The sequence below is a fragment of the Cavia porcellus genome, unplaced genomic scaffold, assembly GCF_034190915.1.
Source record: "Cavia porcellus strain 051 isolate PalLab524CR breed Dunkin Hartley unplaced genomic scaffold, mCavPor4.1 scaffold_22, whole genome shotgun sequence".
NCBI classification, from domain to species: Eukaryota; Metazoa; Chordata; class Mammalia; order Rodentia; family Caviidae; genus Cavia; species Cavia porcellus.
The window spans coordinates 42,685,133-42,707,626 of NW_026947505.1; the positions used below are offsets into that span (position 1 = coordinate 42,685,133).

Sequence of the window (22,494 nt, forward strand, 5' to 3'; positions counted from 1 at the left end):
CAGTTTGTCTAATTTTATATTTGATGGCAAAGACAGCTGTTTCAAAAATAATAAAATAGGGGCTGGGGATTCAGCAGCAAAAGCACCTACCTTGCAAGCAGGCAGTCGTGAGTTTGATCCCTGGTACCGATAAAAATGAAAAAGACCAAAAAAAAAAAATAACAAAATATATTATGGTAACCATTATTGATTTCCTGTTATGTTGTTTTGAAGCCCTGATTGCTTTCATTGTTTTGTTTTGATTGACTTCATTCTATTTTGTTTTGCTTGACTGTATCATGTCTGATCGTGTAGGCAACTACTTTGAAGATAACAAGAGGCATTATAGTAGCCACTATAGTTTTATTATCTTGTCTTGAAGTCCTGTATTGCTTCCATTGTTTTGTTCTTATTGATTTTATCCTGTACTATTTCATTTGATTTTATTAGACCTGATGGTATGGGAAATTATTTTGAAAATAACAAGAGGCATTAATGGTAGCCATTATTGATTTCCTTTTATCCTGCTTTGAAATCATGTACCATGTTCATTGTTTTTGTTTTGATTGACTCTATTCTATTTTGATTTTATTTTTTCAAAATTAAAAAAATTTGATTCCATACCAGATCCTAACAAACAAAATTCAAAATTAAGCCTTTTCAGAGGAGTTTCCTTATGCCGCTACTATATACAATCATCTATGGCTTATCCCATAAAAGCCAGGATCAACCTTTAGACAAAGAACTTTATTATTGCAAAATTTAGATGTTTCACATGTGTGGGCTTGGTCGATGCCAGTTTAACTAAAACTTGAACACCTTTCTTGCTTCTTCTAACTTTTCTTCAGTCATTGGAGGCTTCCTCTGGCTACCAGGCTGCAGAAACTTCTTCACATTTGGCAGGTTACTGATTCTGGTTTTTAGAGCCTGCAACACACATATTATAGTTTCAGCATTGGGTCTAAAGTACAAATAAACTATTAGAAAATCTTTCCCCAGCTTCCCCCCCCCCCCAAAAAAAAAGACAAACTGAGTGTTTCTATTACACCAGTGTGGAGCTGCAAACATGAACTCATAAGGAATGTAAGAGAGAGAATACATAGCTCAATAGCATCTTTCTTGAACAGTTTTTAAAATCTTTATTAAGTCTGTCCTGCCTTCCTTGTTCAATTTTTGATTTTAATTAGTACATGTTTGTAATGAAAACTGATCACAATCTTTGTGGAGAATTGGTACATGTACATGACAAACTTTAATTCTATCTTATCCCTTTCTTCTTTCCGCTCTTTCTTTTCCCTCCATCTCTTAGTCTTCTTCCAACTTGTGAAAGATCTATCAGCCTGTTTTCTATTATTTATCTTTTATTTTGCTCTTCATTTATATTTTAGATTTCTCATAAGGAAAACCACACAATATTAAGACTGTATCTCATTGATTTCACTTAAAATTATGCTATCAAGGTGCATCCATTTTCCTAAAAATCACTTGAGTTTATCCTTAATTATGACAGAGTAGGAATTTATTGTATATAAATACATTTTTCCCTATCCATTGATCTGTTAATGAATGTATATTTTGCCTCCAAGATTTAGCTTTTATGAATTGTACTGTTGTAAACATAGGGTATGCGTGTATCACTGTAATAGGGTGTCTTTAACTCTTTTTAAATTAAGCTTATTGGTACAATTTAGGTAAATATAACAATCACATTGTCACAGGTAATTTTGCCTGCACATGATATATCAGTTATTTTCCTCCCATATCTCTACCCCCTCCACAACAGGAGGATTGCTGTGAGTTCAAGGCCAGGCTGGGTTACACTGTGAGTACAGGCCAGCATGAACCACATAGCAAGATCCTGCCTCAAATAACAAAATCCTCTGGTGCCCTAGTTTAATATTATTTCCCTAGTCAGAGCCAGAATCTGTACTGAATAACCCCACCAAGTCTGCAGTAGGATTACTGCCGAGTGAGAGGCTGATCCTTGTACATGAGTTGTTCATCAGGTGAGAGCAGTGTCCTTGTCCTTTTGTCACCCAAGGCTGCTTTCCTGTTTGCACTACTGGTCACAAGGATGGGGCTTACCCTTGTCCTACCCCTAGCCAAGGCCTCTTGCCTACTTGTGCCACTGTAACAAAGTGGGGGGTGCCCTTGCCCACATCAGGCCAAGGCTGCTTGTCTGCTCATGCTGCCAATTGCAAAAGAAGGGGCTACTTCTAGTCCTTTGTAACTAGGGCTAAGTCTTGTATTTGACAGCAGCTGGAATAGAGTCTGAGTCCCAGCTCCTACCTCCCAATGAAGCTCTCAGTCTACTGTCCAGCTGCTGGCTGTCTGTTATGACTTAACGGTCCTTCCTTCATTCCACTCCTGGCTGCTGGCACTGAAGTAACCCAGGAGGTGTTCTGCTGCTGGTCTTCAAGCTTAAACCTTTGATACAAAATGACAGTCCCACCAACCAGTTGCTGCTCCTCCACACAACTGTGCTCAGTGCAACACTCTGGTTCACTCACCAACTGACGACTCTAGGGTGGGCTCCGGAAAGTGTCTCATGTTTTCTGCTACCTCTGACTGCACATGTGTAGGCAGAGGCAGGTGTCAGTCTCCCAGTAAGAGCCTAAGTTGCTTTCACTGACTCCCTCCCTGCCAGGTCAGCACACAGCTTCTCTAGCCATACCACACTCTCTCAGGTCTGCAACAGTGAGCTGTTTCTTCCATAGCAATGATTCCTATTTTCTTCTCTTTTTTTCAGTTCTCTTTGTGGTTCCAGGGTGGCTTGGATATTCTTTGATTTCTCTCCAGGATGTTGTTTCCAAACTCAACACTTCATTCTAAGAAGCTGAGTAGCTGACATTCAGTACTCTGCCATTTTGGATTCCCCAAATGTCTTTAACTTTAAGAGGATATCCACAAGGTAATGGTTGGGTCAAGTGGAATTTCTAGTTTTTGAGGATTTACATACTAATTTTCACAATGGTTGTACTCTTTTACATTCCCAACTTTGTAGAAAGGTTCTTTTTTCCTTTCAGCTTTACCAGCGTTTGTTATGATTTGATTTTGGGAAGATAGTCATTTTTTTATAGAATGAGCAAAATCTCAGTCCCCATCTTGTAAACGTGTCCGCCAACCACCAATATCCATAAATATCATTAGTGTAAGTGTTGGTTTTATCTGGACCCTGATTAATATTTTCTATCTTCCATCCCAACTCGATCTTTCCACATTTAGCTTTCTTTCCTTCACTACATCTCCCTGCCTGCATCTGGCAGACATTGTTTTTCTTCTGGTTACAAAAAACCCCAGAATGACAAGGGTGTATGTCTAAGAAGGTTGGCTAGAGGAGAATGTTTGGAATATGCAAAGAATTTAAAACCTTAGCCCCCATTTAAAGTCCCATTTAAAGCATGAGCAACTGAAATTGGCAGATCCTTTTGAGAATAAGTATAAATAGCCACTAAGTACATGAAAAAAATCCAACATCCCTGGCTATTAAAGAAGTGCAAATTAAACAAACTGAGATTTTGTCTCATTCCAGAAAAAATGACTATCTTCACAAAATCAAATCATAACAAATGCTGGTAAAGCTGCAAAGAAAAAAGAACCTTTCTACAAAGTTGGGAATGTAAAATAGTACAACCATTGTGAAAACTTGTATGTCTAGAGTGCATGAGGGAAGGGACTGAAGACGTAGAGGAGCTGGAAGCCAGAGCTGCACCCTGGGTCCAAACAAGAGATTCACTTTGGGAAATGTGGGGCCGCCTCTGTGAGGGCAGTGGAACAGTCACCTGCAGCAGGGTGAAGTTGGCCAAAAGACTGGCGTCAAACTCTTCAACCATGTACAAAAGTTCAGTCAGGAGAATATCAGCCTTGCTCAGCTTGTTGCCAACAAGGTAGTCTTGTCCATGGCCCTTTAACACCTGCAGAATTTGAGAAGTCAGACTGAACACAAGCAGCATCAGACTGGAACCCCGGCATCCCCCTGAGCCTCTCACCCCACTCTATATTGCTGTTGCTTCCCTGATGAGTGTGGAGCTCCAGCCTTTACCAGGGCCCTGACTCAGGAGGAAGGGTGAGGATCAGGTGCTGTTACTCCTGTGCTACAGCCCCAGGCACCCCCTTCATTCTCATGCCTGTGCTGCTCTCCTTCTCCACATGTTCCATGTGTACAGGGCTCAGCTCCTGCTGTACCACGTCTCCATCCTCCCACAGCCCGAGAGGAGCAGCCCTGAATCCTTGGGATGCACGGCTGCCCTCTGCTCTCCGTGTGCCGTCTCCTATGGGCAGCAGCTCCAGCCTCACAGCAGCACCCTTCACAGGTGTGCAGACCACTTTAGTGCCTCGGTTTCCCCTTGTCTCTGTTCTCTGCATTTTCTAGTTGCCTCCCTGGGATCTGAGATAAACTGGGCTAACTCAATTCATTTCCTTTGCAAGATGGACTCTGACTCCTTCCTTAGAATGGTATAATCTTCATGGAAGTTGCCTAGCACTAAACAGTACTGATAGCTGTAACTCTGCAATGTAGAAAAAGTTGTGTGTTTGACTAATGGTGAAAGAGGGAGAGACATGGACACATGATAGAGGCAACATATCTGGATGATGAATATGCATTCATTCAACATGTGTTTCCACTTTTGTGGCTGTATAAAATTTATGCAATAAACTTTTTGCAAGGCATATGATTATTTAAGTACTCCAGCAACATGGAAATCAGATCAAATAAAAAGCAAAAATAAACATGACATCAGCTTCTAATGAGAAATCCTCTTAAAAAAATCAGTAAATACCTTTGGTACAAAAACAGAATACAACATCAAAAGCCTTATTGTAATATATACAACTCATTTTTTTTGCATGGAGTTCTTAGCTATAATAATGGACATGGTTTACATACCTGAGAACTTTTCATCATGTGATATGTCCTAACCAATAAGATCCCCAGTGGTATGTTTGATTGTTCCTAAAATCATGATTTTTTTCACTGGGCTAAGCAGCAATTAATTAAGTTTTACTGAAGTAATGAAAGTTTAATGCTTCATGAGCTGAGTGCTGATGGATTAGTTCTCTTACTTATTGGTGTGATTCCATGTCCCTTATAATCTTTTGGGTGGACCTATATGTTTGTTTAGCTTAAATCCAAGTGGTTTTTTCTTGAAACATTCTAGCTTTACCTTCACAAATAAGGTTAACGAAGGTAGACACTACATTTATAATGGTGACCTTTATTTGTTCAATTTGGACGGCCCTCCTCCCAAGGCTGAGAGCCATACCCCCAAATCCCATAGGAGTCTTTCTTATCGTCTCTTTACATGTTCTCCTCCTCTCCATCTCTCTAACACCACCCTTCTTTAGAGTCTTTGCATTCCTCCCCAAAACCCTACAATATTCTCCAGCTGGCATTTGCTGACATGTCTCTCTACACCGGGTCAGAATACCATGTGCCACACTGTTCTTATCAGGCGCTCTGGGATGCAATGCAAGCCCAGGGCCTTCTGCAGAATCTACACAACTTGAAGAGTTGCTCAATCTTTTTTTTTTTTTTTTTTTATCGGTACCGGGGATCGAACTCACGACCATCTGCTTGCAAGGCAGGTGCTTATGCCGCTGAGCTAAATCCCCAGCCCGACTTGCTCAATCGTCCACCCACCAATTTCTCCTTATGAATATAACATCCCATCAAGGAGGAAATTCTAGGTTGAGGCATAAAAACTTAAACTTTGGCTCAAAAGTCATAGCTTTGGTATAATCATGTAATGCTTCCTCTCACTTTGTGTTTAGGTATCTCCCTGAGCCTCACTGTTTCCGTGCTGGTATTTTGAGGACTTCTGGGAAGGTTAAGGCTCTAGGAGAACCCAGCCATGGCATTTCTCCAAAACTTTGAACTTGGTGCTCCCAAACGCTGAGCAGACTCACTTACTTTTTCAAAGGCTGGTAAGTAACGATTCTTTGTTCTGTCTCTAATCAAATTCATCTTGCTCTCCTTTTGATCTGGAGGAGTTATTATCAAAGATGAGATCAATTCATTTAAATCTGCCATGCCTTCTGTATACATATCAATCCTGAAAGACAAACACATCCAATCAAATATTTCCTTTCTTAGACTTTATGATTTAAAATCTAAATCAATAAGAATACTAAGGCCTGGGAATTTAGCTCAACTGTTCAAGTGCTTGCTTGGTATGCGTAAGGTCATGAGTTTGATTCCCAGGGACAAAAAAAAAAAGCATTATGTAGTTACAAAGTAATTTACCTCCTGTGGATACTTTTTATATATTAGTCTTTACACTGTGAGTTTTACTTATGTATTAACATTTACTCCTTACAACAATCTATTGGAATGTATATATAATTTTTGCTATATCCATGAAACAAATGTAGGTTCAAAGAGCATTGGTGGCTGCTGCAGATTCACAGCGAGGAGCGATCTTTGTGAAATCACTCTATGTGGCCATCAGAGCTGCAAACAGCACTTGCAGCCTCTGTGTGGTTTGCTAGCACACAATCTTATCTTCTTCACATGTGCCTGGACACCAAGCAGGTGACAGTCTCCGGCACAGCTCCTCGGGCTCATCTCTGTTCTTTTCACTCCCATTACACAGAGGCTCACCGGCATGTTCATGTTAGAAATTCTCCCAATTACTTCCCCTAAACATATTTTCACAATCTTTTAAACATGTTTTCCAAACTTGGCCTGATTTCTAACTCTATTCTGCTTAAAATAGCCTCTTTATTGATGTGTTTTTATATTCAGCTACAACCAGTTGCCATAAGAGACCTTTCTTTTTGCCATTTCAAGCTGGACTTTGTACAGTTATTTTGGAATTTATATGACAGCTTTACTGCCACATATTCACACACCTTAGCTGCCAGCCCTTGAAAGATACTCATGTTGATATTGCAATCATAGAGTTTTATAAACATTAGCATTCACTATTCAGAATATTTTTATTAACCTACTCTCAAAAATCTTGTTTCTTTGGCAACCAACCCTCCTTGATTACCATCTAGGAACTCACTAATATCTTCTCAGTCTCTATGAATTTTAACGTTATGAAAATTTCGTGGAAAATCACACAATATGTGGCCTTCTGTGTCATCTTTCCTTCGTATGTGCAATATATTACCAGAATTTATTCCAGTTATATAATACACTACCACTTCATCTATTTTTATGACCATTGTATGTTCTAGAAGTCTTTTTCTCTATACATCTATTCTTGGATCTTTGGGTGTTTCTACTTTTGAAAAATTTAAGTAATGCTGATAAGTATATTTCTAAACAGTTCAAAAGATTTTCATTTTCCTATAGACATATATCTGGTAGAAGCATTGCTGGATATCTCCATTTTTAACTTTTGGAGGAACTGCCAACCATTTCACACAGGACTTTATTTTCAATCAAGCAGTTCCATGCCAGGAAGGACAACCCCAGACCCCTAACCTTGGTTTTAAAGAGCTGCTTTGCTGTGTTTAACTCCATATGAAATGCGTTAGTCAGCCCTGGTACCATGAGACTCACTAATATTCATCAGGCTGACATGTTCATAGGACACGCAGGTTGCTTAGATCCAGGTCTTCATTTTTATAATTTCTGAAACTGGAATATTAAGTTCTTTGGATCCTGCCACTCAAAAACCCCTCTTTCTTGTCCTCAAAATCTGTGTCACTTGTCCAAAGCTGTTGACAAAGTCCAAATTATAAATTATTGTGCTCCTAGAGTCAACTATCCTCTTCTTTTATTTCCTTTTATTTACTAGTGTGCCTCATTGATTATGTCTAGGCCCACCCAGCTGCTTATTTGTTTGTGTTTTTAGAGACAAGATATCTCTGTATAATTCAGGTGGGCCTTGAACCCACTGTGTAACTTAGGCCAGCCTTGAACTCAAAGTAATCCGCTTAACTCAGCCTCCCAAATGCTGGAATTACAGGTGTGCACCAACATGCCTGGCTCTCAAGCCACCCTATGATTGCTCATGATCTTCCTGCCAGGGTGCTGCTCAGTCAGTGTGGGACCTAAATGTCCCACGGAAAAGCCAAAATTCTACCGTACAGGAGTCTCTCCTTCGTGTCTTTCCCATAGAGGTTGTATTTGTTGGCGATGTAGTTGAGAATGGCTCTGGACTGCACCAGCTTCATCCCATCCATCTCCACCATGGGCACTTGCTGGAACATCAGAACTCCATCTATTGGAAAAAGGAAAGTAAAAAGAGGGTGAAATGTTTATGATTTCCAGTGTCTGCGGATGAGACTGCATTTGTACAAATGACTTAAATAAAACAAAGGGGAAATATTACACAGTTATCTTCAGGTAAAGTAGCAGTTTGTTCCTACCTTCCTGTAGTTCATTTTCTTATCAACCTTTCTTTTGCTTTTTAACCTATTCATTTGTCTTCCGTTTCCCATCTACATACCAAATGCATCTTGTTTTTCAGAATGTTTTATTCATCTTCATGAATACTATTATGACTTGCATCTAGATGTTCCTCCAAAGCCTCATGCAGTCTGCAATCATAGGTGGGGCTTTTAGAGATGGCTGGATCTAGTGTGTGTGATGCTGAGATCAAGGGTGTGTGATTACTGAATGAATCCCTGGCTGGGTTGGCATAGCTCCAAGCGTGGTAATGGACAGGCCCATCCTGGGTGTGAGTGCTGCCTGCTGAAAGAGTGTGTGGCCTGGATGGAATATAAGGAACAGAAAGCGGGTCGCTTGCAGCTTACTACTTCACTGCCCCTGCCTTCTCCCTCCCTGCTTGCCACTTACTCCTCTGTGATGTTCCTCTGTCGTGCCGCCTTGCCTTGGAGTCAGCTGACTACAAACTAAAACGTCTACAATCTGTGAGTCAAATAAACTTCTTCTTAACTTTGAGTTTTAGGCATTTTGTCTTAGGAATGATGCAAGTAACTAAGACAAAGACTTTCAGAATGTTTGAAGGTGAGCTGCAAAAGTAATATTCATGATGTCAAGAAATTTACAAAAGTTCTGAAGAAAAGTTTTTATATAGCGATGTCAATCTCAATGTGGCTGGGATATCCACTCCCAACAAGCCATAAATGAAAAAGCTCATGATAACTGCCCCATACATTTCTCTTCTTGTTACCTAGTGATTATCCTTGTGTGTACATCAGTAGGTGAACAGTGTGGAGTCGTGAACTGACTATAGCTCAAACAAGAGGAAGCAAGGAGAGATCATTTATAGGGTCATGAGGATTGTTTAGTGACAAACCCTCAAAGAGGTCTGGCCCTTTTTATTCCTGAGACGGAAGATCCCTCAAGAGGGTACATTTCATATTTTACCACTTGCTTTACTCCATCATCCCCACTATCACCCCTACAATGTATGAGTGTTGCATGATATCTGTGAGTAAGAACGGTACAATGGCGAACCTAGGAAGTAAGAAATGCCAGGATCCTGAAACATCAGCTAAGAAAATCTGTGGGCTGTGAGTACAGCTGGCCCAAGAGAGAAGCCACGTAGGCTATGACTGACATGAGCACAGGAATGGGTCTCCCCAAGTCTTTTAGAACTTACATTTTACCATTGGGTTTCTCAGATGCCAGATATAGAGTCACTGGACGTTCTGTCCACCTTGTCGGGTTTCCATTTTGATGCGGTCCTGCTCTTTTCTATGCCCCTATTTCTCTTTTCTGGAATGAGAATGTTTACCTGCACTATTATAGGCTCAGGATTGTCTCACTAGTTTTTTTCTTTTTACAGAGATTCATAACAAAGAATTTGCCATGCATCTCAGGAGAGTTGGAGTTGGATTTCAGGAACTGCTGAGACTGTGGGGAATTGTGTTTCCAATTGTATGTGGAATAGTTATATTACATTAGTGTTGGAGGATGCCAAGCTGCAATCCTCTGAGAAATGAAGTCCCTTGCCTCTATCTTTACCTGACCTGTCCTTCAACCCCGTTTGCTGAGATATGCAGAGCTGACTATATAGAAGCAGATATTCCCTTCATTGGCCAAAAGAATGTGACTGAGTTCAACCAAAGCATCAGTGTGTCTCAGGATGGCAAAGTGCTGTCCCTTGGGCAAGAATTGCTCCCCTGGTGACAGCTGGACTGGAGGCTTGAGCCTGTAAGATTTCAGGGCTAAGGCAAAGACACAACATCTCAGCTGAGGCCATGGGACTCAGAAAACATGATGCCTTCCTGACAGTAAAGGTGCCAGCCTTTCACACATCAGGTTATCTGTTGTGCTACTAATTGGAAGCCTCTGTGCCAGGTGCAGAGTAGTTTGTCCCTCCTCTGCACGCCATGTCTGCCAAGCTTTTGTTCTCATACATTCTGCTGTGACCCCCACCTGCCTCCCTGATTAGTATCAATTAGAGCATGGGCACTCTAACTGTTGGCCCTTTATTCCACGGAGAGTAATCAGTCATCAGAGAGCCTCTTCACCTGCGGATCTCTCTCTCTCTTTTTTTTTTTTCATCCATGTGCCACATTGCCAGGTAGGAGACCGAACAATTCCATAGGGATTTCAGTACATTACTTTGAATTATGACCTTAGTATTTTCTTTATTGGAATACTAAATATAGAGGATTATTTGGTTGTGAAGTTGACAAAGTGTGGGTTGTGACCATGAATGACAATATGTCAACTTCACTGAATTAAGAAATGCCTGGATAGAGCATGCTCCTGGGTGTGGCTGGGTGTGCCATGGAGCTGTGGTTTGGGGTACCGTACGTGGCCTGCTCCCCCCATTCCTCTCTGGCACTGTTCCTCTAGTCTATTCCCTGTCGTCATGAATTAAGCTCCTTTGCTCCACTGCACCCTTCTGCCATGATGTTTGTCTCTTGGAATCAGTCAGTCATGGGCTGAATTCTGAAAGCAAGAACCAAATTAAATCTCCCTTTGCTCACATTGTGAGTGTCAGGTATTGTGCTTCAACAACATGAAAGCTAATTCAATATTCAAGCTTCATACTGAAAACCTTCATCAGAGCCATTTAGATACTTGATCTTACCCTTTCTTAACTTTTCCAAATCTTCCGGACATGTTACAAACTTCTCTTCAAACTGGAAGAAAATGTAAAAAAATGCTTCTTAGTTAATTCAATAACATTATAGTCTTTTAAATGTGAATGATCCCTAAAATGATGTAACAGACATGAAGAAATTAAATTTCTGATTCTGGCAGTGTACACAAGGGTGTCTGATCATGGGCACTTGGAAATTTACATTAGATCCATCATGAAAATGGCATAGATCACCATACAGAGCTAATCATTTATATTTTTCCCCTCTCCCTGATCCCAACAAGTCCATAGTTAGGCCTCAATTTGGGAGAGCTGTGACTGGAAGGCAGGGACTTGGAATTCCTTTAGTTATAAAATTTTATAATCTCAGCAGAACCATTGATGTCTAGTGAGATCCAAACAGAACCATTATGTTCCTTAGTGTATGTGATAGGCCAATTTAGGATTTTGTCATCACTGAGTCTGTAGTGTAATTTACAGTGACATAATGTGTATAACAATTTGAGATTTTGTCACCACTGGATCTGTGGTATAATGTACATCACTCCTTTCCTTTTCATAGTTTAACAGAAGTTTGTAATCATGAAAAGGTAGGTAAATCTCCTTCTCACTTGCTTGGGAAGTCAGCATTTGTCGTTGACTTCCAAAATCTGAGAGGGTAGGCGGCACAAATGATGAAGAGTGTGTGCCACCAATTTGCATAGTATCCACAGAACCACTGGGTGTTGTGGCTGTTCACCACAGGAGAATGTTCAAGGTGGAGTACGCACGATGAGGCTTATGGCCACGGATGAGCCTGTAATTATCAGTCTTTGGGCAAAGAGTGCAGAAGGTTTAAGCAAGGGTCTCTAGGCACCCTTGCCCACTGCCCTTCTCAGTCATGGGTTGGTGGAGAAGTAGAAGCCTTCCATGCTGAGGACACTGACTCTACTTCCTCTTCTTGTGCTGAACTTATTCTATCTGGAGGCTTGGGATGTATCTCAGAATCCCCATCTGGTATCTGGAGCATGCTGAAACCATGTCATTTATTTACAGGAAAAACAAAGTCTGGGTCAATATCATTTGCATTTTTGTGGACTTGTTTCTTGTGAAATTAAGAAAGGATCAGGCCAAGGAGTCATACATTTATGTAGGACTGAGAAATACTGTTTCCCTGGCTTAAGTAGACACATTGCTAAGAGCCTATTAAGCACTTTAGAAGTTCCCTTTATAGGACATGACCTCACTGTTATGGCTTATATCTAGGTATTTCCCTAAAGCCCCAAAGGCTCATGGATGGGCTTTTGGGAGGTGATTGGATCATGAGTGTGTGATAACCACATTGTGTTAGCCCACTGATGAGTTTGTAGCTAAATGTGATGTTGGGAGGTGAAACCTGGTTGGATGAGGTAGATCAGTAGGGGTGTGGCCTGGAATGGTAGATGTCTCTCCTCTCTCCTCTTCCTCCTCCTTCTCCTCCTCCTCTTTTTTTTCTTCTCTCTCTCTCTCTCTCTCTCTCTCTCTCTCTCTCTCTCTCTCTCTCTCTGCCTCCATACCATACCATACTACTTTTCCTCTGCAATGCCCCTGTTACTCCATCCTGTCTTGGAGACTGAAAACTATGGGGTAAAACCTCTGCAAACTGTGAACCAAACAAACCTTTCCCCCTTTAGTTTGTGGATGTCAGTTATTGTGCCAAGGTGACAGGGAAGTAACTAAGATACTCACCCTTTGACCTTCCTTTACTGCTGTCACCTGAGCGACGACATCCATAGAATATCCATAATCTCCGCTCTAAGAAACCCTCACTCAGTTGCCAAGAGGGGTCTGTCCTGAGAAGCATTTTTATCAGTAATGCCTCTAAAGAGAAGGAGTCTCCATGTCCTAACAGCATCTCCCTTCCATTAAAAAGATACAGGAATGTCCTTAAAAGTACAATGCTCCCTTCCACACCCTTATTGAAATCTCCTGTTTACTTGTCTCTGCCCTAAGATTATCCAGTCTGCCAATCTAGTCTCTTAATCAATTAAAATTCTGAGAAGCTTTCACAGAACCTGGCATTTAATAGATTTTCCCCAAATTACTTGTTGAACAAACGTATTCTATTTTTAGCAGGAAGTTTGTTACTGTCCACTCCCTCCATCCTTCCAGTTGCATTTTTTAAACTTAGCTCTACTTGGTTTTGTACATTTTTACATTATTATTGTATAAATTTCTAGTACTAGGTGTAAAATACAGATAATACACAAATTTTCCTGCTATCAGTCACCCAGGAAGTCTAGATACCAACTGAAACTAATTTAGATTTATCTGTATTCCCACCTTCTCTCCTATCTTTGTCATAATGTTCAGCCAGTCCTAGGCATCCTATGACTTCCTTAGAAACACTTTGGTATGTGTCTGTCTATAAAACATGATTTGTTTTGTTTTATTGTTTTGTTTTTGGTGCTAGGAGTTGAACCCAGAGCCTTCTACATGCAAGGCAAGAGCATTAACACAGAGCCACATGCTCAGCCCCAAACATAATGGTTTTTATTAAATTAAATTAAATTTATTTATTTATTTATTTATTTATTTATTTATTTATTGTCTTTTTGAGACAGGGTTTTACTACACAGTTTAGGCTGGCTTTGAACTCACTTTGTAGCCCAGACTGGCCTCAAACAAGCAGCAATCCTCTTACTTCAGCCTCCTGAGTACAGAGGCAACAGGTATGCACCACCGTGCCTAGAGGCGACTATTTTTAAAGTAACAAAAATATCACATCTAAAAGCACTCTAAAAATTAACTATATTTAATATCACCTGATATTTAACCAATATTCAAGTTTCTAATTGTACAAATGACCTAAATTATATAATTCATTTAAATACAAATGAATTCTATACATTGTAACTGTTTGAGGTTTCTTTTTAAAATATATTTATTTATGTGCTTTTTTGCTGGAAAGATAATTATAATTTTATTTGGTCAAATTGTTTGATTTTTTAATAAGTAGGGATATTTTTATTTATGACAAAATTTTTCACAGGTTCTAATGGGAGAATTCTTCTGGCTTAGGAAACTATTTTGATAAGGTGAATTTTAGGTCCAACATAAGAACTAAAAACCTACCTCTATCCCAGCTGCAGCCAGGAGCCATCGGGTGGACTCCATCCTTCCCCGTCCATCGAAGTAGTGAAGTACTGGCTTCCCTGCCATATCAGCAGTCTTTGGTTTCACTAAAAGTGAATAAATGAATGAATTAATATACAGAACAGAATACACTCTAGGATTATGGTTGGCGATCCGACAATACAAAATAGGTTTCTCTATTCCTGGAAGGGTTAGAGAGAGAAGTCCCAGAAACTTCCTTGAACCAAACTGTCACTCTTCTGGGTGCACTGTCCTGAAATTGCACCACACGTGTCTCACATTGCCATTTCCTTATCCTGAGGACGTAAGCACACAGCACAGGCCCCAACCCGTGGAAGGACCTGGTAGCCAGGATAGAGCCTTGAAGACCAGAGGACATCGCTAACAGGGAGGGGGTGACAGGACAGGTCCCTCTCCAGTTCTTTGGTTCCATTTGTCCTTAAATATTCAGTGAGGCTCAGTCCTCCCTGACTACAACCACAATCTGTAGTTTCCCCACTGGAGAAGGTGTACTTTTTTTCTACCAGAATTCCATTTTTCCACTGCTGGATTGAATTTTACTTTACACTCTAGAAAAGGATAATTGCTACATTAACTTATAAGGAAAGTAATGTACTTTATAAGGATCGTAACCAGCCTGCTACATAACACGCAACTTCTCATTTTTTATCGGCTTTTAATCATAAAGATTGTTTGATATAGAACCAGGGCAAGATCCTTCTTAGCATAAGATCATCTCACCCTTTTAAGTCATGCCAGGATTATACTTACCCATTGAGTCATAGGTCTCTGAGTCTTCCACCAAATCTGAATCTTTTTCTACCCCATCTATCACTGGATACACCCATAAAAGAGTGGCTCTCTTGGCCCATTTGAGACATCAACTTCCCAGTCACTCATCATGTATTACTAAGTTTATCTCAATTTATCTTCTTGCTGTACCCTTAATACAGGCAACTGTAGCTCTCAGCGAGGTCCCTGATATTTGGCCCCTAGTATGATCAGAATGCATGATCTTCAAACCACAACAGCCACCATCAAGGTGCTTGCAATCCACCAGAACTTGCATAACCAGCTGAAAGGTAAGTGGAGCATCTTTCTAATGCTCAGACACATGTCATAAATAGGAATCTGTTCTAGTAGTCTGTTCATCATGGGCAACATTTTCTATCTAAAGAAGAGAAATAATTTAGTCTGTTCATTGTGAAGCTGTTAAATGATATAGACATCAGAATGCCATGAAAGCAGGTTTTTGGATTATTCTAACTTCTATCCTTCTTTTCTCGAAGTGGATACACTCAGTATGAGACTTTGGGGTAAAATACATGACAGATTTTTTTGCAGCTACAACCCCACACCAAAAAATCCACCCAAAACAATAGCTGTGCATGATCTAGTGAAAGTGGCCCTCTCCTCCTTGCAACAGAGCTTAGCAAAAAAAAGCAGACCAATAAGTTACAATATACTCTAACTGTGCTGACAAAAAGATTACAAATGAGACAGAAAAAATGGAAAAGAGCCCTTATATAAGCATAATGAAAGAGATCATTATGATAACACGACCCCCATGGGCTGCTGAAGAAAAATTAAACATAGTTTTTTTTTTAAAAAAAGGATAATCAAATGTATTCAGTATTGCAAGATATTCATAATGAAATGCAAAACTTTTCCAATTTACTCACACACTCAGCTTTGTTCTCTACACCCCAACTGGAAAATACTGCTTCTGCCACTGTGCTTCCTATAGTTACCCAAGACTTAGATCAGAAACAATCTCCCTCCTCCTCCACCAAGGAAACTAAAGTACAGTGACGTGACACTATATTCACATGCAATACGCAGAACTACCACACCTGGCTCATAAATGCAGTATGTACAAAGCTTTTAGTCTTTTACTCTTGAAAGAATTAAGGCAGGGCATGCTTGACAATGGAGTCCAGGGTCTTTATACTCTTGGTTGTTTGGATAACATAATTCAAGGTTTTCAAAAGGTGCCAGGTGATGTAACCATCTTGCCCACACATGCCTATCATCAGTGCAATTCCCACATTTTGAATTACATTTAAAGACAATCATTTCAGAAGAAACTCAGAATAATCAAGATAGGATGAAAACTTTTCAAGCTATTACTCAGGAAATGCTATCTGGCTCGGATGTGCTGATTTGAAGGTTCAGTCATGCACACAGTGCAAAGAACTGCTGCATCAAGCATGGATTTCTGTCCCAGAAAATAGTACATCCAATAAATCTTTTACCCATAAGACTTTACTCCAAAGTCTTACAGAAACTTACACCAAGTTTGCAGCTAGACTGCAAGAAGCTGTAAATAGACAGATTTCAGTTCATGATAATGCAACTAAAATACTCTTTTGTCAATTAGCATATGAGAACATCAACAAGGATTGTAAATGAGCTTTAGCCTCAGTGCTTCATACTAAGGACTCATCTACTTCCTTACAAGCAGGCCAAAATGCTGAATCTACCAGTCACACTTCTGCACTCATGGCACAGGCTACATCCCAGTATCTTGACCATAAGGCTGATATGGCCAAATGATCTAATTGTTCAAGGACACACTTGCTGGTGCTGCCCGAAGCCTACAAAGGCACCAGCCCCCTAAACTAGGCAGGCTATTACTAAACCAGGCTCTCATTTACCACATATCCCATGTCTGTATTGCATGGAAGGTTTTCACTGGGAAAAGGTTGTAAGACTATATTTCATAAGGAAGGCACATCCTTGCTTCAGGGAAATGGCAGATAAGCCCTTCCCTGGGGCCAGGCATAAACAAGGGGACAGTATTAAACAGTGTCTTGCTACCTCATGCACAGTTAAGTCAGTTGCATCTAGTTCAAACCACACAAACATCAGTATCTCTACGGGATGGGTACGAGGCAAGACACTAAGTCCCTCCTTCAGGGACCCCCCCAGAGTGCAAGACTACATTTACTTGCAGCTTCACACATTCATTTACTGGAGGGAGGGAATTAGTTTTAATTCCCAATGGAATCTATGGACCAGCACCAGAAGAGACCATGGGATTAGTTACTGGAAAATCAAGGTTAATTTCTAAAGGGCTTACTGTAATTTTTACTATAATAAATGGTGAGTGTCCCCAAGAAATATCAGTGGCAGTGAATTCCAGCAGCATTTGGGTAATTGAACCTGATGGTCAGATTGCTCAAATTTTACTCTTTCCCACAATCGATTCATCTGCTCTCTCTCTCTTGCATGAGGCTGACCATAAGCATCTGAACAGAGAAGTTTATTTTTTCAGAGTATTTCTCTTTATAGACCTACTTGTACTATTAAATTAAATGGAAAATGCTTTACTGGACCGATGGATATAGGATCTGATGCCACTATAGTCAATAGCCAATCTTGGCCATCTGCTCAGCCAACTAGACCTGCCTCCACAGCTCTGATAGGCTTAGGTTCCCCTCAATCTGCCTCACAGAGTGCTCTACCATTTCTGTATATTGGCCTGGAAGGACCGGCAGGCATTACAACATCATTTATTGAACCCATTCCCATCAATGTATGAGGTAGAGCGGAGCACTGTCCTAGTTACTTCTGCCCCTCAGAAGAGGCATCACCGCTAACAAGATGATGACCCAGATGGGATATCAAGAAAACAAAGGTCAGGGTAAGAATGTAGAGGGCTGTCGACTTGCATTTGAGGTTTAATGAAACAACGTAGATCCTGAATTGGATGTGAGGCAAATTTATGATGAGCACCAAGGGGAATTTTCCACCTATTACTTCACTGCCAATTCAGGGGAAAACCCTAAAGTTTAAATGGATTTTTCAATGGCCTCTAACTCAGGAGAAGTTAAAGATCCTATCAGCATTAGTAGAATAGCAGCTATAATCAGGCCATCTGTTAGGCCGTGGAAGATCCCTGTGTTTGTAATTCCAAAAAGATCAGGCAAGGAGATTCATACAAATTTAAGAGCTGTAAATCCCTGCATGCTGCCAACTGGGCGGCACCACAACCTGGCCTACCTAGTGTTTCTGCAGTCCCAGGACACTGGCCTCTGGTTGTTATTGATCTTATTTATCTCTCTGCTCAGGATGGACCCTTTGTTTTGCATTTTCAATACCGAGCATTAATTTTCATGATCCAGCAAAGTATTTTCAGTGTTCTGTTCTGAGCTGCTTGAGCAGGGAGCCAGGAAGAGCAGCTCATGTAGCAGGGTAACTAGTCAGGACCTGCAATGGGGTTGGGCAAGTTGGCTCAGGGTTGCACACCAAAGCACAGGCTTCAGTAAAAAGTGAAGATTCAATTACCTAATTACTTCCTTTTTATTTCTTTATATGCTTTTTATTTTTATTCATACATGTTTGCCATACATAATGATTACATACATCATGGACAGGTAGTACATGTATGTAACACCTCTCAACTCTTATTGCAAGAATTCAACTACCTAATTACTTCCTAACAAACAATTATTGAGCAATTTCTCTGAGTCAAGTGATAACCAGGGCTGGCAGGGAATGAGATACCAGCCTGACTTGGTCCCTGCCCTAAGGAGACCAAGCAAAGACTCATAAATACTGACAGAGCAAAAATGTATCTTGTAATTGCTAAAATTTATCAGTTTATGAGGATTCAAAGCAGATAACATTGTTCTCTAAGCAAGTCAGAGGCATGGGAGAAAGTTGCAAAGTTGTGAATCAAGGACTTGTACTTTCTGCCCCATACAGCTCCTACATCACCCAGCCTCAGCTGTTTGTATATTTTTTACGTGTTCTTTCTTATGCTTAGATTAGGGTTGCTCTCCAAGGATATATAAAGAAACTATTTGTAGCATATCATGCAGTGCATATTCTCTATCACATGTCAGTATCTTTGCCCCCAGATGGTATGTTTTTTTTCACAGGATCTCTTATATTATGAAGCTTTCCTGTATAATTGTGTCCTTTGCATGCTGACAATGATTCCTGGACACTACTGACTCTAATTGGGTTACGTCCTACTTGATGACTTTGGTACCTTGCATACTTGTTCTGATATTTCTGGTCATCCTTTCTGGACTTCCCAAGACATTAAATAAAAAGAGGACCTAAGAAATCATCTGGTTCTTCTTCCAAATTTTAGACTGTTGTGATTGCCAGTTAACTCATACACAACAAAGGTTAGATTCAAACCCAGTTCTTCTGACATTTATTCTAGTGTCTTATTACTAATTTTTCACAGCCTACAAAAGTTACAGTTTTGTTGTTTGTTTAGGTTTTTGTTTTTTTTGTTTTTGTCTTTGTTTTTATTTTGTTTTGTCCCTCCCTATAGACACTTACTTGATTGTGAGCTCCAGAAAGCAGAGAAGTTGTCCTAATTTGCTATCATGGCATATTTCTCAGCATTCAATTCACAGTCCATGTATCTGACAGCATGGTAGCTCAAGTCACATAAGCTTTTTTTCATTTGCTTTATAGGACTTCATCATTTAAGAGTACAGTTACTACAGAGAAATTCAATCAAAAGCTAGGATTATGGTAATAAATTGATTTATTATGATGATAATTGTGATAATCCTGTTATTGTTTATAGAACTCTAAAAGCAGTGAAAGTCATTTATGTAAAAGGAACAAATTGCATAAAAATTGGTTAGGCAAATTGGCAGTGTAACTTAAGGGAATATTTAACTTGGCAAATCAAGAGAATTAGCTTATGTTCTGTTATACTGAGAACATAGTAATTCAAAAAGAACAGCATTGTCATTCTTAGGTTTTCCTGAAAGTTAAACTCAGTTCCACCTGACGTTCTCTTCTAAAGTCTTATCTATTTATGTTCACTTGCATTTTGAGATTTTGAACACTGCTCACTTTCTGGTCTCAGCAGCCCTGAAAGAGGAGGAAAGGGAAGAAGAAGAGGGAGAAAGACAAAGAGAATGAGAGAGAGAAGCAAGAACAGGTGCAGCGGGAGCTGGATAAGAGGAGGAGGAGCAGGAGGAGGAGGAGGAGGAGGAGGTGGAGAAGGAGGAAGAGGTAGAGGAGGAGGAGGAGGAGGAGAAATGTCCTAGTACTTGGCAAATGACAAAGGCGCGCACATGCACATTCACATCTGTCATAGAGTGTAAGTTTTTTTTTTTTTTTTTTTTTTTGTCTTTTTTCCTTTTTATTGGTACCGGGGATTGAACTCACGACTGCTTGCTTGCAAGGCAGGTGCTTAAGCCGCTGAGCTAAATCCCCAGCCCCAGAGTGTAAGTTTGGATTCGGATTGGCAGGTGCAGAGGATTCATTTCCACGCTGGTCATTTGGCCTCAGAGGTACGAGAGGCATACGTCCATCTGGATCCATATTCACTGCTAAGATGATTTCCCAGGTATGTGACCTTTGCAAATATAAACCCACTATTTTGTGTGGGCACCTGCAGGAATCACACTAGTGCCACATCTTCAGTGTCCAGTACTTTAGTGCACACTGCTGTGCCCTCCAGGCTCTCCTGTGGGTATATATTTAGATGGCTGAAAATGACAGCACTCTTACTTTTCTCATGTCATCAACCACTGTGGATTCATTTTCTAAATTACTGCATTTTTTTCCTTGAAGGACTAAGAAACAAAGCTTGAGTTATACCCTGAGCACACAAGGCGGAAGACCTGAAGTGTTCACACAAGGAACCACCTAGTGAAACAGACATGAGAACATTTATGAAGATTTAAAAGGCAGCACCAACCTGAGTGATGTCCTGCCGTTCTCCGTGTTCAGCAGTCCAAGGCTGACTGAGCAAGGGAGCAGAAGCTGCTTTAATATCCTGGAGACTCTTGCCTAGAAAATCACTGAGCCCAATAGGGAGCAGCCACTCCCACAGCTGAAGCTTCCGGAGTCCACGCCAGATTAAACAGAAAATGAGTAATCATTGCTGCTGCCCTTCAGTGCTATCTGTGAGTGCACTAAAAGGGGTCTGAAGTTCCTTCAGCTGCCCCAGAAGGTCACGTGTATTCTGCTCCTGAAGGATTTTGTAAAATAGGCTGCCAAGTTTATGGCCTATGAAAAAATATGGTGATAGGAAGAGAGGGCCTTAGGGATATGGTTTTGGGAAATGAGTCCTGATGGAGTAAATTGTGATATCATCATCTACATATGTTGAAAGTCGAAATTATGAATACAGCTGCATAACTGTATAAACACAGGGAATCTGGGGTCTGGCTTCCACCCTGAACTGCAAGCCCTTTGAAGGCATCCTGGCCTACAGGTGTCAACAATATTTGAAGCAAATCCCAACAGTATTTTTAGTTCATCAAAAATAAATTAATTTGTCCTTTTAAACTTTCTTTGAAATTACTAAGGCTGCAAAAAATTACAGAACTAAAGAGCAGTTTGTGCTTTCTTTGTTTGATTGTTTGATAATTTTTTTCCTGCCTAAATCTTGTAACCTGAACAACTACTTCTAAGGTCACAATAGGCTTCACATTAACTACTGTCAATTTCCTATTATTTTTTCAAATTCTGTATTGTTTCTACCTTTTTTCCTGTTTTGCTTTTTAAAATAAAAAATTGTAGAACTAATACAGTGTTCAAAATATCCTTTATTCAGTATATATCTTATATAACCTAAGTAAAATGTCAAATTGAGGAATTTCACACTGATGATATTGTGTACTGAACACTAATCCTTGTTGAGAGGTCACCAATTTTTCAACCAACATCCCTTTTCTAGTCCAAAATCTTCTCCACACTCAACACAGTACTTAGTTTCTGTGTCGGCTTGTTTTCCTCACTCTGTGGCTGGATCTCAGGTCCACTGGTGTTGCATTTCAATGTTATTTATGAAAGCACTAGAAAGAGTTCGAAGTTCATCTACTTCTATGGTTCATTTGTCTTCTGTGATCTTGACACTTTGGAAGGATAGTAGTTAGTTATTTTATGGAATGTGGCTCAACTGGAATTTGCCTGTGTTTTTGTCAGTATTTGCTGAGTTTATACTTGAGTTTTTTTGCAAAGTGTTTCACAAGTTAACCTTCTTCCATCTCAGTGCATGATTTCCAAACATAATATTACATTCCAGAGATAATGTGTTGCATTGATGGTAATGTTAGCCTTGATCCCTATTATAATCATGTCTGCCAGGCTTGTCAAATGTTACTATGTTCCCCCCTGAAATAAAAAAATATCTTGTGGGAGATACATTATGACCATGACAATATTCTGCTTCTGAATACATTTTTATCAATTTCTATCTATTAGTATCCATAATAAAACTTTCTTGGGGCAAATATCACTAAAGTGCTGATCAATTTCCCTCATTCCTTCCACTTTTAGTAACTGTAATTCTTCTCCAAAGCATCTTTCTTGTTTGATTATTTGTTTGTCATCAATTATTTACTGACATTAAGATGGACCTATGGATATTTTAATCTAAGAATCCAAGCTAATACATCCAAGACATACTGTGTTACACAGATTGTCCCAGCTT

The 22,494-nt window shown here is 40.0% G+C and overlaps 1 protein-coding gene across 1 annotated transcript; it reads right to left on the reverse strand.

Annotated features, from left to right (window-relative positions):
• Positions 1–707: 707 nt before the first annotated feature.
• LOC100714931 (glutathione S-transferase A) lies at positions 708–20,947 on the reverse strand. The gene is made up of 7 exons (XM_063233107.1): positions 20,755–20,947; positions 14,052–14,158; positions 10,947–10,998; positions 8,024–8,156; positions 5,891–6,032; positions 3,762–3,893; positions 708–906 (listed from the first exon to the last, which is right to left on the reverse strand). Exons 2-7 carry the CDS (start codon positions 14,136–14,138, stop codon positions 784–786), a joined length of 669 nt encoding a protein of 222 aa, XP_063089177.1. The 5' UTR covers positions 14,139–14,158; positions 20,755–20,947; the 3' UTR covers positions 708–783.
• Positions 20,948–22,494: the final 1,547 nt, after the last annotated feature.

Bases quoted from the DNA above. Each gene is read 5' to 3' on its own strand.
- LOC100714931 (XM_063233107.1), bottom strand. From the start codon at position 14,138: ATGGCAGGGAAGCCAGTACTTCACTACTTCGATGGACGGGGAAGGATG. The intron at 6,033-8,023 runs GTACGGTAGAAT...TTTGTCTTTCAG, and splicing joins GACACGAAGGAGAGACTCCT to GATTGATATGTATACAGAAG. The intron at 907-3,761 runs GTGACTGTTCCA...TGTGTGTTGCAG, and splicing joins CCAACTTCACCCTGCTGCAG to GCTCTAAAAACCAGAATCAG.